Raw genomic sequence first — 19,068 nt, forward strand, 5'->3', positions numbered from 1 at the left:
AAGCGTCGACCATGATGAATATTGCAAAACATCCTATTGAGCAGGGGTTGAATGGAACGACTTCTCTAACAAAGTGTTCACCTGTGCCGTGGTATCGTTTTAGAAGCAGGAAGCTGGAATAACGCAAATCTATTCAGCAGATTGTAAAGTTGGGGGCGAATTTCAGAGTTTGCCAATGCCCTCATCGTGATTTTTTGAACATTTTCTAAACGAAACAAATCTATTTTTGCTCTGGCAAATGTTTGCAATGAGCCTACTCTACTGGAGATAAGCATGTATTATTAAGCTTTCTTAAATATTTTTTTAAAAGAGGACAATAAGAACTGAGAGACTGTGTAATTGAAGGCATCACGCAATTATTTTCAAAATTTAAATAAAATCAAAATTTGCAACTTTAAATTTGGCAAAAATTTCATGAGTGCTTCTTGACTTCATTCAAGCAACAAACAGCTTTGAAAGAACTTGGATTGCTTGGTAAGAAGATACTTAGGAGCGAGGAAAAAAACCATCAGGAAGGGATAGAAATCAAAAGGAAGTCTCTTGGAAGTCATCATTGAAAACTGATGCGACAGAAAAGAAATAATTCTCTAAGGATGGCAACAGTAAAAAAAAAAAAAAATCAAATCAAATCGTACAATAAAAACAAACGATAATCAAATGGAATCAAACTATTAAACAATAACATCTATCAAAACATGAAACGCTACAGTTCTTCTTTTAAGACTGTCTTAAGGAGTAATATTGAAACTCAAGCAAAAATTAGATTAGAAAAAAACAGGGTAAAAATTGGAGAAAAACAGGTTGTTGCTAGAGAGTAAGGCAAAACCTGGCATCTCTGCAAATCAGTGTTTGATCTAGCAAATGCGCAAGCAGGAGTGGGAGGCGGGTATTCCATATCCTCTTTGACAAAATCTCTTGTCTCCATTCTGCTAAGTTTTAACTCTGCTTTGGTGGTCGTAAGCGACTCGAAGAGTTGCAGAGGAGGAAAGTGGTAAGGTGAAGGATACTTCTGAAGGGATAATAGGGGCTAAACTTGCGCAAAAGTTGAACAAAAAATTTCAATTGTAGTAATAAAAATCAATGAGTGGAGGGAGTAGAGCTCTTGCCTTAACTAAAGATTGATAAGTAATTGATAAATAGCTAAATATAGCTTATGATAGTACAATGCAATGAGCTGAGGGAATTTACAAGTAAGTATCTCACAATGTGAAACTTTTCAAGTTTATTTCTTAATAATAAGACAGATCCTGATTATTTTAGGTTTTAGTATTTTCCAACAATGTCAATTTTTTGGATATTTCCCACGTTGTTCCACAAAAAAGATTAAATGAAGAGGAAAATGGCGATAGATGAAACAGAATACAATAAGGTGCAGGCTGAAAAATCAAAGGCATGCTAATAAGGGTGACTGGAGAGGAGAGGAATGTGCTTAAAAGAGATATTTAAACCTACAAAAAACTTAAGGGGAGCAGAAAGGTAGCTTATAATGGTAATAAAATAAATGTGAGGAGATCCTATAGGCTATACATTATTTATAGGGTGTAGAGCAGGATGGAGATTAAAAACGTGACCAGTCTTGTTCATCTTCATCCTGCTCTGTACCCAACTATTTCCATCATTGATTAAGTTTATGTAAACTACGAAAGTCGTCCAGAAAGTAAGTTTACATACCTACTCAATAACTCCTCAACTGAGATAAGTAGACAAAGTATGTTAAAAGCGTTAAAAAGACCTAAATCTCAGCTTCCCAATGTGCTATAGATTTTTAAATTAGGCTCGATGAAATTTTATAACATGAGTTTTTCTGAATCCTCTTCCTCTCTGAGCAGGCCCAAAATTTCACGGAGCATTATCAGCAAGAGAGCTACTGTATCTTTTGCTTATCGCAAGTAGCTGTACTAAAGATAATTGACTTTCATGTAATATAGGAAGGCGCATTTAGTAACTAGAAAATTTCACAATTGATCGTGTTTACTTTGATTGTGAGGGTTTGATCAGCAGTGCATGGAAAGGTTCAGCTACATGTGGTCAAATTGTGGAGTCATGCCGCTAAATTTGGTTTCAGACGGTGAGCCGTGTTTCTATAATCAGTTTTTTCCCCAAGAATGGTGAGTGTAGTTGCTTAAATTCAGAATAATGTACACTGAAAATGTAATAGAGGCATGCTTTTTCAAAAACCGTATCTTTGACGGAATTTCTTTGGAAGGGCGGGATAGTGCAGAGGCTTACAGACGATTTAGTCAGCAACTAAGACTTTGCCCTGACAATTTAGTAGAATTTTGCTCCGATGCCACAGCTACAAAAGTAAACGCGGTCAATCCTGGTATTTTCCACGTAATAAATGTGCTTCCTCATGTGTTGCATGAATTTCAACCCTCTTTAATCCATTTACTTGCGATAAACGATAAATGAAGCCACTTACTTGCTGATGAAGATCCCTGAAATTTTTGATCTGCGCAGAGAAGAGGTGGGTCCAGAAAAACCCACTTTCTAAAAGTTTCATTTGACCAAATTTAAAAATCTATATTGCTTTAGAAAGCTGAGAGTACCTAGTGGCCACTTAATGTTTTTCACAGATTTTTTTCTATCTATCTTAGTATTGGAGATACTTAAAAGGTAAACTTACTTTTTGGACAATCCCGGTATGATAATTTTCAATTATGATATACAATTCATTCAACCGTTTCAGAGTATTTCAGATAGCTCTGAAGATGGGTGCAGGCCACCCAAAAAGCTTCGGCTAATGTAAAACAGTATATAAAAAATACTGAAATAAAAAATCTGGCGTAAAGAATTTCGTCACATTCATTTTAATCAAAGTGGACATGTTCTTTGAAATCTTTATTTTCGGTAAAAATGGCAAAAGACTAGGTGGTCTTGATTTGTGCATTGAAAGTTAAAACTCTGCTGTTGTAAGCTGAAGGGGATGACTAGGTGCTGTCCTGCCGAGCAAAAAGTGGTTGCAAGATTGTTGTAACAACGTTGCTGCTAAAATTAACATCCAAGCAAAATTTTCACAACGTTATTTTTGGCCGTTGCTGGGTAGGATATATTTGGTTTTAATTCCTATAGGAATTTGCGAGTGGTCCTGAGGTATTGTGCTTAAACTTCAGGATAGTACATTGGCAATTACAAAAATTCAACAAGGAAAATGTAAAATTGCAAAATATCAAACAAAGTTTGAAAAATGAACATATTTATGGAAACATAATTTACGATTAAAATCAAGCAATGAGACTGACAAAGACACTGTTTCCAGAAGAATAAGAGGCGCGCATAGACATTGAATATCGATTATGATATGCTACAAAGTAATGATAAACTTTAATTTCAAACAGAATCTACTGCGGATGAAATTTTACACAACTCGAGTTGTATGTGTGAGACTTGAGAAGGCAGGATTTCTCTGAATAGGTTTCTAAAAAGATCATGCATTGAGAAATGGATAAACCTCTTCTAAAACACTTTGATTGTTTGAGAGCTTTAGGAGGGTTTAAAGAGTGTCTCCTCAGGAACTGGCAGCTGTCTGCTAGCCTCCTCTCTTCTGTTTTCTCTTATTACCTTTAGTTCTCTTGTCATCATTTTTTACCTTTTCACTTTTTTGTCTTATTTCTGTGCTGACCTGTACCATAGTCCAACAAGGATTTTATGTACGCACAGGCAATGTAAAGTAGATTCATAGGAGAGATAGCATCTCTTTTTCAGAGCTCCTAGGTCCTTTTTAAATATTTTAAAAATCACAGAACTTAGCTCAAACAGCTTATTATTGGGAATATTAAACTGATACAAAGCTTATCTAGAGTATGTTGATGAGGCTAACTGAAGCTCCTTGACACCTGCAGGCTTATTATTGAAAATAATAACCAAAGTGATGGACAAAGGAGACAAAGTGAAAATGTTTGGATCCTATAGATGGTAGCCGGTGGTTGCGATGGACTAGGGAGATACGTAATAGACTAACTAATGGAAACCCATTAGAGATCCTATCATAGTGACTATTGCTAACGATTGAGCCTAGACGCCTTGAAAATAATTTCATTACATAAAGTTTGTCAGTCAGTTTATGTTAATATACCAACGCATTTCTGCTGGAAGCCATCTTCAGGGAGTAGTAGAACAATAATAAATTACAAAACAAAATAATAGTAACAATAAATTATGTAAAAAATACATGTAGGGCGCCTTTGTAGAGTAATAAAGATGTGAAATTAAACCAGAAAACGGGATTGAAATGACATGCAAATCAGATCATGACAGGTCTTTGAATAAACAACTTGTAAGCAATTCAGACAAACAGTATGTAAGAGATAAACAGGAGACATTAAATAGTTGCCAGTTCACACAGTAACTCTATGACAGGTGCAGCAGCTGCAATCAAATCTGTTCAAGTATTCATAACATTTCCTTGGTTTCGCAATGCCTTACGAATATCGAGGCTTTCAAATAGTTTTAGATGCTTTTTACTTAAAGTTACATGCATGATTTCTGATTTTTTCTGGACTACCAATGTAATGATTTTCGTCCTATATGGACTCCATTTTGCAATTGGGAGCTATAATTTCTGGCTCATCTGTAAAAACAACCGGTAAGTGAAATTTTTATGTTTAAAATAGGCCTTTAGATGTCTGCCTGAGAGATGGTCAGGTTTGAGATCATTCGGGCATATTTTATAGCCAAAAAACACAGTTCCGTGGATCGGCCTATTTCCTCCCCATTTGAACCAATGTAATGTGAAATGGGAGTGAGCCATTCAACCCGGCATGGGTTAGATGGCTCAAAATCCAATTTGTATAAAACCGATAATTTTTTGGGAAAATATCAATTTAGAAACGTGTTTTTGTATGGAACTGATAGGAAAGAGTATAAGCTTTGAATTTATGTAAAAAAAAAAAAAAAAAAAAAAAAAAAAAAAAAAAAAAACAACTCAGAAAAAATTTCATTAACGGAGAATATGGAGAGGGTTTGTAAAAAAGTGAGCCAACCAACCCCGCGCTCCCCTATTATTCTTCAAGTACATCCTGAAACGGCTCTTGCCAAAATGCATCGGTATGTCAACATAAACTGAATAACTTCATGTAATAAGATTATTTTTAAAGCATATATGCTTAATCATTATTGAAAAATCGATATAAAATAAATGCAAAATGCAAAAATACAAAAAAATATAGTTACTCCTTTATTTTCCCCCTTAGTTTGTGACAACCGGCCGTTTCAATCAATAGAGTCGCTCCATTTGCCCTTAGTCTTCTCCATCTGGCCATTTTAATTACAAGTCTGCCGGTAGCAATATGTACAAGGCTCAATGGATCTCGCGATTCTCTCACAATATGTCCCGACTTTCAGACAATGAACCCCACACCGAATATCAGGAAATTCGACACCGGCTAAAGGACCCCACACACCCCTTATGGAAATGAGTGCCACGCTCGATTTACAATTTTTTTATTGCATTGATTTCGTTTTTGGATGCTGATCAAAAGTCATCATTGCGCCAACATTCTATGAAGCACCGTGTGCGCAGTATTTTGCACAGTCCACGCTGGAAATTGTGATAATTACTTGAATAAGCGAGGCCAGCGCGGCGACATAACAAGGAAAATTCAAACCGGCGATAGGTAAGGAAAAGAGTGGAAGAGAGAAAAAATCTGATTTAGATGGTAAAACGAAAAGGCGCACGGAGTCCGAGAAACGACTACCAGGTTCACCTCGTTTTCAGCAAAAGCTGGAAGATAGATACCTCCTCCCTGGCCTCACTTATTCAAATAACAATCGAAACTTCCACCATGGACCTTGCGAAACACTGTGAAAACGGTGCCTCGTAGAATGTTGGTGCAATGATGACTTTTGATCAGCATCCAAAAATGAATTTAACGCAATAAAAAAATTGGAAATCGATCGTGGTGCACATCCCCATAAGGAGTTTGCGGGGTCCTTTCAAGTTTTTGGACATGACGTTACTTACGGCCTCCTGAGATGAATGAGTTTTTAAAATCAAACTTTCAAAGAGCCAATCTTGAGAAAATCGGGTCTAAAAAGTGCATTTTAAGGCAATTGAATATGTGCTCTTATACCGAGAAGTGGCACCATCTGTGAGTCGAAGATGTGGAGTCTTTGGTTTTGAACTGATAATGAGTTGACATGCAAGAATAAGATAAAGGAGCCTGCTCCTCAATCACGCTTATTTTTTAACTTGAAAATACATGTAAAACTGCCAAAAATTGCACTTATCAATCCGATTTTTCCAAGACTGGCACATTATTTGTAGATGTGTCATCATGAGCCTGGTGTGGACTGACTTGGAAATGATTGTTGACGAAGACGATAAATCAAAATATGATGAAGGAAGGGGGGTGGAGGAGTGAAGATGATAATAATAGTTACAATATGAGAGAAATCAATTGGAAATGAGAAGATTAGTTGGTGTTGGGAGTGGGTAATATGATGTGTTAAAACTCAAAATTATGTGATCTGTACTCAAATTTTTTTAAGCTTATCTCCACAAAAGAGTGTTTTTAAAAGTTTGAATTGGCTCAAACTCTACTTTAAAAGGTGTAAAAAAGTCAAATCTAACTCAAAGCAACCAGGCTTGCACAGTCCCAGGTAAACCCATCCACCGATATCACTGACGGTTATGTATTTAATAGTTTATCTTCTACCAACAGAATTGTTCAAAGAAACTCTCCAATCTCTTCTGACCCCCTAACTCTTAACGTAATAAAGAGCTGAAGTATGATGTTCTTGTTGAGATGGCAGAAGCATCGACCAAGATTACTGATTTACATTCTAAAATGATTTGAATATAAATGACAATGACTGTCTGAGATGGCTTAATAACTGAGGACAATGGCGCAGCAAGAAATAAACATACCAAAAATTCACAGGCAAAAACCAAAAAAATCAGTTCACATAGAGAGACTTACTTCTTCCAGTTTTGTCTTCTATGGTATCATAACACAGTTACGTAGAACACACACAGAGCAGAGGAAAAAAAAAACAAGATTAGAGACTAGTACATCTAGACACAAATTTTAGAAATTTACAAGTATTAAGAAAAATTGAAAAACAAACACATACATTGACTGATGGAATCTATGTGTAAACTTATATGCATACTCTACGTGCATTGTAGGCACTGTGTATTTCAGCACGTATACTGATAAAACTGTCTAATTTAATTATAATAAAAAGGATACTTGGTTTTTTTTATTAAAATTTTTTTTTCTTTCTTTCTTTTTTTTTTTTTTAAACAGACCTTGGTAGATGAACAGAAAGTACTCCAGAAACAAAAAGGTATTTCGTACTACAAATTAAAAAAATCCTGAAAATACTGTTGAAAAGTCACATGACTCAAACATTTCAAGAATTTATTTTATTACAGAGAAATGGCTTTTTGGGTCATGCCCAACTTCGATTTTTTCTTCAATTTTCTTTTTAAAAGACTTCATTTTGACCTCACATAGGAGCAGATTTCTGTTAGTTTGAAAACAATCAATTTCTGGAAATTTCAATCCCTTAAATTTCCAAGACGGAAAAATCAAAAACTTTTGTACCATTGCCTATTGTTTCTCTGTGTTAGCATTTTGCCGGAAATCAAAATCATTTTCCAATCATAGTAAACTTCTGGCTCAAATCAATTTTCTTCCGGTTTTGAACTTCTTTTTGCCCAGATTTGGGTCATTTTCAAACAAACATTCAATTTTGAGCATATTGAAAAACTTTCTCCTTCAACTTAAATCCAAGAGAAAAATGAACGATATAAAACTTTGTTTTCCAATTTAAGCCAAAATATTATACTTTTATTGAATTCCAATTTTTCAGATATTTGATGATTGATAACAAAGCACAACAAATTCCCAGTCTTGGTTTGTCCTTCAAACCAAATCAATTTTTTTCGATTCCTAAGTGCTAAAGAAGTCCGAAAATGCCCATTTGTCCCAGGGAAAAATCTCACTTGCGAAGTTGGAAAAAATATTGAGTTAGTCAATACTAATCACAGTGCCAACTAAGAATCATTGTGGAGTCCCAGGAACGACTTAAAAAGAAGAAGAAATTTTGTTGTGTTCTTTAACTGGAAATAGCCTAGAAGTTTCAATCCTGCGATTCGAACTTGGGAAAAATCCTGTGAAACGTCCCATGGAGACAAGGCGCTATCCCCTAAATACTAACAATAGTTTTCGCGTAACATGCATATCTACGCAGTATGCACCTATTTACTACTACTACTACCTTTATGCAAACATATGTCACTGTTTAAGTGTTCAAGATTTTTCACAGCAATATAATCTGAGAGTTGTGCATGTGCAACTGTGTTTTTCTCAACCCACATATCGATTGCTCTGGCAACAGCTCAACATGGGTTTTGTCCTTCGAACCAAACCGATTTTTTTCGATTCCAAAGTGCTAAAGAAGTCCGAAAATGCCCATATTAACTTCAGAAAAATTGTCTGGTGCTCAGGACGCCGCCATTTTAAATTCTTATAAAATCGCGAAAACCCACGATTAGATTTTTGCATGTATCTCCTCAACGGTTCATCCCACGAAAAAAACAAAATAACTAGTAGATTGAACATAAAATTTCCTACGGAAATCACTCTCCCTTGTTTATTCTAGCTTAATTGTTTGGTCGTAAAATTAACGTTCTCTTCAAGAATTAGCTAAAAAAGGCGCAGGCAAAGGTACAAAAAGACTCAAAATTATAGATCTCTCGGAGTGACCGAAACTTAATATTCCAATGCAAACTGCCTGAGCTGAACACTCTCCCCCATCAGTTTTGTACTGATCCTCATCAGAGCTCAACATTTTTTATTTCTTTGGCTAGGTCCCCCCCCCCCCCCTATAGTGTGGACGCAGCACTATTTGACCACCTTGTTACACAGTTTGGGCCACGTTTTTAGATTTTTTCCTTCTTTTTATCTTGATTTTAAAGGAGATGGGTAACAAAATCACCATTTAAGGACAGAGCTAATAAATTACAGTTTCACAGGGTTAAATTAAGTTAAGGAAATGTTGACATATGCTTTCTAGAAGTAAATTTTACGCTCTTTTTGATGAGCATAACAGTTTTTTTCTCAGATAATCGTGGCCGGAGATGTGAAGCAAAAATTCTCCTAAAATCAGCAAAAATGCGCCTTTTTTAGCTAATTTTTGAAGAAAACGTTCATTTTACGACCAAACAATTAAGCTAGAATAAACAAAGGAAAGTGACTTCTGTAGGAAATTTTATGTTCTTTCTGCTAGTTTTTTTGTTTTTTTCGTGGGATGAACCGTTGAGGAGATACTTGCAAAAATCTAATCGTAGGTTTTCGCGATTTTATAAGAATTTAAAATGGCGGCGTCCTGAGCACCAGACAATTTTCCTGAAGTTAATATGGGCATTTTCGGACTTCTTTAGCACTTTGGAATCGAAAAAAAATCGGTTTGGTTCGAAGGACAAAACCCATGTTGAGCTGTTGCTAGAGCAATCGATATGTGGGTTTAGAAAAACACAGTTGCACATGCACAACTCTCAGATTATATTGCTCTGAAAAAACTTAAACACTTAAACAGTGACATATGTTTGCATAAAGGTAGTAGTAGTAGTAAATAGGTGCATACTGTGTAGATATGAATGTTACGAGAAAACTATTGTTAGTATTTAGGGGATAGCGCCTTGTCTCCATGGGACGTTTCACAGGATTTTTCCCAAGTTCGAATCGCAGGATTGAAACTTCTAGGCTATTTCCAGTTAAAGAACACAACAAAATTTCTTCTTCTTCTTTTTAAGTCGTTCCTGGGACTCCACAATGATTCTTAGTTGGCACTGTGATTAGTATTGACTAACTCAATATTTTTTCCAACTTCGCAAGTGAGATTTTTCCCTGGGACAAATCCCATGAATCGTCCCGTGGAGACAAGGTCTAATAGTTGATGCTTGAACTTTCAGGATTTTAGAAGACATTTTCTAACGCATATGGTGAATTATAGTTCTGAAAGAAAATAATTCGTTAATTTAGATGTATCTTAGAGCAGATTAAATGCATTTAAGTGTTGCAGAACACCAGAGAACGCTGTGAAAGACTTTAATGAACAAGAGTAAAGCAATCGAAATTCTTGCAGTTACCGATTCATATTTGACTTTCATTTGGTCATTGGGCGATCAAATCTACTATTCATCCAAATTTTCTTGAAAAGACAGACCTGACAAAATATTCGCCCAAAGGCTTTTACCTACCAAAGGACCCCGCACGGTTCTTATGGAAAATGGCCCTCGGTCAAATGCGTTGAAACTTCAGTATGTTGTGCAGCATGTCATCATGAACAAAAGTTCCAATAGGCCAAACAAGATCCCATGTACGGTTTTCGAGATATTCGCCGTTTTATGTGCGTAAACGGAGGTTTCGCGCGCTCCCGCCGGAGCCATACCATTGTGCGGCGCCGCTCGTGCCCTTCCCTCCCAGTCACTCTCCGCTGCCCCGCCGCTCATACCTTGGCTCCTCTATCGCTCCAACTACGACGCTTAAGAGGCTGCGCCCATCATTACCGGACCGCGCCCGCACGCCATCTTACGCGGCCTCTTCTTCGGCCATGTCGCCTCTTTTTCTCATCGATCCTTTCTCTAAGTCTTCAAAAACGTTTAAGAAGTCCATTTTTACTAAACATGATAATGCTAATATCACAAATAATACAAAAAGAGAGGAAAAACAAATGATAATCCATGCGAAAGTACGTAAGAGAGTTGGAATGCCTAAGAGACGTTAAATAAAACGAACTTTTTTTTATTTTCTTCCCTCTTCCTTTCTTTCTTTTTTTTCTTCATTTTTCTCATGTGGAAGCAGTGAAAGTAACTTCTGTCGGAAGATGATGTTGATGTTTTTTCTTTTCTTTTTTTTTCTTTCTTTCAATAATGACGTGGCGGAGGTTGAGGGTAATTAGTCGGCTGACGATGCCCAAGTAGGAATTAAGTTTGCTTTAGTCTTGACTTAGCTGAACCGCACCAATGGAGGAGGAGAGAGGGATCATTAATAACTGAACTCGAGGAAGAGAGATGTCCATTTAGGCGTAAATGGTCACATCTTAAGTCGCTCCATCTTGCAGCACCACCTTATCAGCCATCTTATTATCTGCTGATCGTATCCTCTAATCAGATCGTACATCCAAGACAAACTCCATAGAGATGATGAAAAAGAGTTGCAGGTCGACCGTAACATTCATGCGCGTACGCGGCTTTTTGTGAGTACGAGTTTTCTCCAGGTTCCATAAAAAAGACATTAAAGATGCGGCTGGAAGACCATTGCAAGAAAATCCCTAAGTAACTTTCGAAGGTCGAGGGTTCTGATCGCCGATCGTAAACTCGTACTCGCAAAAAAGCCGCGTAAAAATGGACTTCTTAAGCGTTTTTGAAGACTTAGAGAAAGGATCGATGAGAAAAAGAGGCGACATGGCCGAAGAAGAGGCCGCGTAAGAAGACGGCGTGCGGGCGCGGTCCGGTAATGATGGGCACAGCCTCGTGAGCGTCGTAGTTGGAGCGATAGAGGAGCCAAGGTATGGGCGGCGGGGCAGCGGAGAGTGACTGGGAGGGAAGGGCACGAGCGGCGCCGCACAATGGTATGGCTCCGGCGGGAGCGCGCGAAACCTCCGTTTACGCACATAAAACGGCGAATATCTCGAAAACTGTACATGGGATCGTGTTTGGCCTATTGGAACTTTTGTTCATGATGACATGCTGCACAACATACAGAAGTTTCAACGCATTTGACCGAGGGCCATTTTCCATAAGAACCGTGCGGGGTCCTTTTCAGGAACATATTTCGCATATCCCTCTGTCTTTCAAAGTCCAGCACTTGATCAGCAGGCACGCCTGTAAAATAATTTCCTGTGCTTTTGACTGGATGTATGGGGCCAAGATAATTCTGCTTCAAGATACATCAAAATGAACGATATATTTTCCTGCAAAATCTTAACTCGCCTGATGCATTGTAAAATGCTGCATCAAAACTTTTGAAATTCAAGAATTAACTATCACCCTCTGGATACTAATGACACGAAGTTAGGGGGTTGATGTACACCTCTTCAATTTTTGGAGGTCTCTAGTTACATAAAGTGGCCGCCTCTTTTTATTGTCAGCCTTCCATTTTGCTACTTCTCGTACTTCTTTCATTAATGATCGATCAAGTAAAATAAAAATGCACTCCATCTCTCACTGTGGTATCAGATTTATTCAAAAAAACTTTTTTGTAATGTTTCAAAGGCCAAATTGTTTTTCCAATGTTACACTAATTTTTGGGTAGATAAGCAACGAAAATAGTGACGTAAATCATAAAAATTGCTGAAGTTTAAGCTTGGTGAAAGGCCAACAATGGATCTCATCAGACTAACAACACTGTAATTTCTTCTTATTAAAAATTGAACCGACTGATCAATAACCACAATATTTTTTACTAATGAGAAATAAGTTCAGTTGCTTGATATGAAAGCAAAATGAAATCAACACACAAAGCTGGTGTAACTAGGCACGTACAAAAACCTAGGTGAGGTTACACTGAAAAAATTGTTTTAGTGCAGTTTTAGTGGGTTGGTGAAATAGACAGCCAAGAATTGACAGCTGAAGCCTGAAAAATTTAGTTTTAAACATGCTTAAAGCAAAATTATTAATACAATTAATAATAAAAGCAGTTTAAGATGAAAAATGAATTTAAATGTTTTACCAGCCAGTAATGTAAGTACAATATTGATTGGTAACCCACTGAGAAACAAAAAGATATGGTAAAATTGTAGAAAAAAAGTTAGAGATAAAAATTGAGCACACACCATCGCACGTCAAATTAAAATTTTTAAGATACCTTTCACGCCACATGCCGCTGTTCTTAGTGCTCGAGCCTAGTCTTGCCAGACTTTCTGCTAGGCTAACCAACCTGTTAACGATATCAGTCAAGTATAAAGGGGATCCCAAATTAGATAATGCAAAAAGATGCCACTTTCCACGGCAACCAGATGTGGCTATTGATTAAATTTGGTCAGTTTTGGAAACATTATCAAATTAAGTCATGGTGACTTTCCTCGAAATATTTGGAGCACTGTAATTCAGTTAATAGGGACACAAAAAAGACATGCTCTACTTCCTTCTGCAATCTCCTTAAATTCCTTTCCGTGATTTTGAAACGGTTGGAGATGATGACTTTGGGTTTGCACAAAAAATTTTCCTACTTCACGTTCTTTCGAGCAAGGTATCACAAAAGGGATCTTTCTATTTCAAAAAAGAAGTTGGGGTCCATTATCCCCCTAAAGGAGCCCCCTCAAAATTTTGGGGGCCAAAAAGTAGCACTCTTTGATCTAGGGACGTCTCCCAAGTTTCAAATCTTTCCCTCAATTAGATAAAAAGTTAGGAAGGGGGGGGACTTACGGAAATCCTGTGTATTATTGGATGTATGGGAGGGGGGAAAGGATCTTTAGGTCGTTTTCAGTATAGTGGGACCGATAAGCGGAACAATTGTGCACTTCTGGAAGAAAGCATGAAAATTTCAGGAATTCATCTCTACCCTGTAGACATTCGATTTAGACATAGACCCCGAAAATCTGAGCCCCCTGGGGGGGCAGGGGGGCCTCCAAATTTTGAATTTTGAATAACTATGAATTTTTCTGTGGGATCGATATTTAAGGCGTGAAACGGGAAAAACCATCGGGGGACGGGGAGCCGGCCGTTCTGATGCAGATCCACGCGCTGCGCTGCCTGCCCGGGACGCGCGCGGCAGCGCATTATGGTGTTACCGACGAAACAGCCGCTTGTCTTGGTTTAATCTCAACGATGCGTAGTTTTAAAAATATTATGAATATATCGTACTACCTATAAAGCCTTAAAATAGGGCTTACCTTTTGCAGGTAATATAGGTATACAAGCGAGCGCACGGCAACAGAAGGAGAGGGTGTTAAGTGCTGGAGTTCCAGACTGTTTTGTTGTATGGGTTTGTCAAGTTTTATTAAAGCATCCGAGATAACTGTATCAGACATCAGTTGAACGGAATAAAATCTGACGCACAGTTGTCTCGTGAAGAAGGGGGGGGGGACCAAAAATCACAAATCTTATTTGTATACCACGATGACCTATAAAATGATTTTAAAGTGTTTTCTTTTTCTTTTTCTTGGTGCTGCGCCACCAGAATGGTATCTAAATATGCTTACATACCCTAAAGTTCCTGGGAGACGGCTTCCAGCCAGACTTTGAAGACAGGGAACCTAATTTTGTAAAAAATGAGTATACATAAAAACATGCTTATTCTCCTCTCTTTATGGAACATTTTGGTACATCATTGCTACGTTTAGGCATTTTTTTAAGAGGACCAAAACCACCTTCAAAACTGTTGGAAACTGAAATTTAATAACTATAACTCTGACATCTATGCACAGTCATGTTAAATGCACTGCTTGCATTCTCGCTCGCTTATTGCGTCTAATTTTTCTTCTACGTGCATTTCCTTTTCTCTTACCGTTAGTCTGTCACGAGATCTCAGTCCAACGAGTCAATGTTTTATAAATAAAACTCTTTCGTCCGAATTCCGAACTTATTGTTTTACCTACCAACAACAGGTTATGGGCCCAGTTATCGCGTGTGTTCATAAAACAATAAAATTCGGAAATAATGAAATCGGTCGAAAAACAAAAATTTCAATTCGAGCAGTCCGCACTGCATTCGTCTTGTTCGTTGCGTTCAGTTGCGAGTCGCGTTAACTGCCGAATTTTTTGCGTGAGTGATCATCATGGGTTGGTTCGGCTCGGAAAACCATGAAAACCGCATAAACATAAAAACCGACTTAGACTTACATGATATTACGTTGTACGTAATTGTGTTTCTAATGATCTTAGTGCTAATAGCATTCTACATAGTTCACAAGTGTAAAAAGCTTGAAACAAGACATAGGGCTCTCGAGCTAAGAGTAGCTGGTGCGCGAGTTTTAAAATAAAATGCACTTAAAAATAAATAAGGCTATTAAGAATTAAAAAAATGTGTTGTGCGAGTCGCACTTAAAAAAATTAAAAACGGTTAAAAAAATTAAAAATTAAAATTTAAAAACCCTGATTGCTAAATAGTGTTTATAAATTTTTTAAGAATTAAAAACCCAGGTTTCGTTCGTTTTCTGTTTTGTGTTGGTGTCCAATCCGAAAATCCTGCGGACAATTTTTGTTCCGTGAATAAGCGGACAGTTTATGTTCCTTTTTTTTGGTTGATCAGCCCTGATCATAAAATTTATAAAAATATTAAAACAATGGATACCATCCTAGCAAGTTCGGGTTTTTCGACGATAACACGTCTAAAAGGCACCTCAAACTATCAGATTTGGAAGTTCGAAGTTAAAATTTTTTTGGAGGCTGCAAAAGTTTACGATGTTGCTGTCGGAAACGAAAGGAAACCACTCTTGGATGCCGAGAACTTAAAAAAGTGGAATGACGCAGACGCCATGGCGCGCAAGGTAATAATAACAACCATTGAAAAGAACTTGTTAACGCACATTTCAACTAGTACCTCTGCATCAGACATGTGGATTACACTGAAAAATCTGTTTGGTAAAACTACTGAACAAGAAAAAAGCTCCCTGTACCAGGAATTTTTTGGTTTAAACTTTGTTAAGAATGGCAACGTCATGACGTTCATAAGCAAACTTGAAGCCTTGTTTGTACAATTAAAAAGTCTAGAACCGGGAATTCAGAATGAGATGCTCATTAATAAGATATTACAAGGCCTCCCGGATTCCTACAGGAACTTCAAAACCGGATGGGACTTTTTACCAGCCGGCAGTAAGACTCTCGAGAACTTAAAAAGTAAGCTTTTAGGAGAACACAATCGCGAAAAATCTGTAAAACCTGAGGAATCAGTTGCCTTCTTTGGTAAAGAAAAAAGAACTTGCCATCGCTGCAAAAAGGTGGGGCACATAAGTCGTTTCTGTAAAGTTAATATTAATAAAAATGAGAGTAAAAATTTTGAAAGAAATGCCGATCAAGGTAATAGTAGCAAACAATGCGGAATTTGCAAGAAAACTAATCACGCAGAAAGTCAGTGTTATTTCCGCAATAAAAATAATAATAAAGATAACAATAAAAACAACAACAGTGATAATAACTCAAAATCTGAAAAACAAGTTGCGTTTGTTGCTCATGAAAATTATGATAGTCATCAGTACCAAAAAGACACCTGGATTATAGATTCTGGCTGTACTTCCCACTTGACTCATAACATTAACATACTGACGTCATTAGTTCCTGTAAACACGTCTGTTTCAAGTGCGAAAGAGGACGTGGACATTACAGTAAAAACGATGGGAAAAGTGGTAACAGATAAATGTGTGTTGAACAATGTTCTTTTCTCGCCCGAAGTGTGTGTAAACCTAATATCTGTCAGTAGTATCGTGAACAACGGCGGCAACGTCATTTTCTCCAAAAATGGGATTAAAGTGTTAAAAAATGGTGAAACCATATTTGAAGGAAAGCGTGGCGAAAATGGTCTATTCACCGTCAATTTGAAAAGCGTAATTCAAAATTCGGCCTTTTTCGTCAAAAAGGGCGAAAGTATCGCTCTCTGGCACCGTCGCCTCGGTCACTTGTGTCTCGAAAATCTTAAAAAATTGGCTAACATGGCAGATGGCATTTCCTTCTCAGAAAATCAAATAAATAAAGTGCGCCTAACGTGTGATATTTGTCCGGCGGCGAAACAAGTTCGTTTTTCGTTCGGCAATAAAAGAACCCCCGCAACGCGCCTTTTGGAGATAGTGCACAGTGATGTCTGTGGGAAAATCCAGCCATCTACTTTCAACAACGAATGCTATTTCGTCTCGTTTAGAGACGACTTCAGTGCTTTTACGTGTATCTATCTGTTAAAAAATAAAAGCGATGTTTTTGGCATGTTACAAGAGTTTGTCGCGTTCGCGGAGCGTAAACATAATTTACCGGTTGCAAAACTGAGAATTGACAACGGCGGAGAATACAATTCTAACGAGATGAAAAAATGGTGTAAAGATAAAGGTATCGAATTAGGATACACGCCCGCGCATACTCCATCCTTGAATGGAGAGAGCGAACGGTTGAACCGTAACATTTGTGAAAAAGTGCGTGCAATGCTGTTTAACTCAAAATTGCCAAAAAGTATGTGGGGTGAAGCCGCTCGCGTCGCCGCATACTTAATAAATCGGTCACCGAGAAATGGATCGGATAAAACCCCGTACGAGTTGTGGTGTGGTAAAAAACCCAACTTAAAAAACCTAAAAGTGTTCGGTTCGCGCGTTTTTTCGAAAACTACGTCATACCTTAAAAAACTTGACAGCCGTAGTAAGGAATACATCTTCATAGGATATGCCGAACACGGCTATAGACTTTTTGATCCGGCCGACTCAAGTGTGATCGTTTCACGGGATGTAATTTTCCGCGAAAATGAAACAGTGGAATCACTCAATGCGGATGAAGTGCGCGTTGTGCTGGATAATGACCTCATTGGAATGTTGCAACCGGCGGACGCGGACAACGAAGAAAATGCAAACGAGGAAAATGAGAAAGCTCAACAAGGAGACCGAACTTTGATAGAGACAGAAAGTGAAGACATTGGATCGGATGACAACACGGACTGGTCAGAGTGGCTGCCAGGCTCGGACGATACAAGTGCCAGTGACGTCACTGTCACAGAGCTGGATGAAAGTGGACGCCGCTACCCGGAACGTGAGAGAGCTCCTCCAGATCGTCTCAATGTTGGTTTGTATGCGAGTGAATGTGATGACTTTGAGCCTTTGACTTACAGCGAAGCTATTAAGTCAAAAAATTCAGCTGAATGGACTGCTGCCATGCAGCGAGAATTCGACTCATTAAAGAAAAATAAAACTTGGATCCTTGTCGACAGACCAAAAAATAAAAACGTGGTTAAATCAAAATGGGTTTATAAAATTAAAAGAGATGAAAACAATGTTGCCAAAATGTTCAAAAGTCGTGTGGTCGCTAAAGGATTTACCCAAAAATTCGGTGTAGACTACACACAAACTTTTTCTCCTGTAGTAAGACACTCTACAATTCGTTTTTTAATTGCATTAGGTGCAAAATTGAATTTAAAAATTGACCACTTTGATGTAACCACTGCCTTTCTAAACTCTGATTTAAAGGAAGAAATTTACATGGAACAACCCAAAGGTACAGTTGCAAAAGGCAATGAAAATAAAGTATGCTTGCTGCAAAAGTCGATATATGGTCTTAAACAGGCATCAAGAGAGTGGTATGAACTTGCATGTACAGTACTCTTAAGTCTGGGATTTAAAAAGTCGGTTCTAGAGGTTTGCGTCTTTTTTAAAGTTGAGAATATTAAAATATTAATCATTGCATTGTATGTAGATGATTTTTTGGTGTTTTGGAATGATCAAGCCGAAAGAGATGCTCTAAAATTCAATTTGTTAAAACATTTTGCTATGAAAGACCTAGGCGAGGCAAAATATTGTTTAGGTATAACCATTGAGCAAAATAAAAATACCGGGGAAATAAAACTTCATCAGCGTCAGTACATTGAAACGATCTTAAAAAACTTCAATATGACTGATTGCAACCCGGTTAGTACCCCTCTTGAGGTAAACTGTGTAAAAACTGATTTTGAGTCAAGTAGTAAACAAATCGAAAATGTACCATATCAAAACCTATTAGGTGCACTCATGTACTTGGTGGTCAGTACACGCCCCGATATCGCCTTTACCGTCAGTTACTTGAGTCAATTTAACAACAACCCCTCAGAACAAAATTGGAAAGCAGCGAAACGCGTGTTACGCTACTTAAAAGGTACTCTTGATAAGGGCATTGTGTACAAGCCCACTAATCAGAAAATTGAAATTATCGGTTTTGAAAAAGGTAGACCCTGCAACGTCGATCTGCTCGGTTACTCCGACTCAGATTACGCCAACGATCCAAAAGATCGCAAGTCATATGGTGGCTTTGTCTATTTTCTTGCGGATGGGCCAGTTGCTTGGGAAAGCAAAAAAAACAAGCGACAACTGCAGTTAGTTCATGCGAAAGTGAATATATAGCTCTAGGGGAAGCTACTAAGGAAGCGTGTTTCTTTAAAAACTTCTTTCATGAACT

At 37.7% G+C, this 19,068-nt stretch overlaps 1 protein-coding gene across 13 annotated transcripts in view; it reads right to left on the reverse strand.

Moving 5' to 3' along the window:
• LOC109042363 (uncharacterized) overlaps positions 1-19,068 on the reverse strand; it is a 270,886-nt gene that overhangs the window by 81,177 nt on the left and 170,641 nt on the right. For 8 of the 13 annotated variants that reach the window (XR_011899858.1, XM_072300324.1, XM_072300345.1 and 5 more), the window contains 2 exons: positions 12,819-12,890; positions 6,921-6,938 (listed from right to left, as the gene is read on the reverse strand). The exons of 2 other annotated variants lie outside the window; for them this stretch is intronic. Coding sequence is in view for 10 of the 11 variants with exons in the window: in XM_072300324.1 (XP_072156425.1) it covers positions 6,921-6,938; positions 12,819-12,890 (90 nt within the window). In the remaining variant the exon portion in view is untranslated. The remainder of the gene's footprint in view (positions 1-6,920; positions 6,939-12,818; positions 12,891-19,068) is intronic. 3 more of the 13 variants (XM_072300329.1, XM_072300361.1, XM_072300321.1) reach the window with 2 other exon arrangements.

Source organism: Bemisia tabaci, chromosome 1 (assembly GCF_918797505.1).
Source record: "Bemisia tabaci chromosome 1, PGI_BMITA_v3".
Taxonomy (NCBI): Eukaryota; Metazoa; Arthropoda; class Insecta; order Hemiptera; family Aleyrodidae; genus Bemisia; species Bemisia tabaci.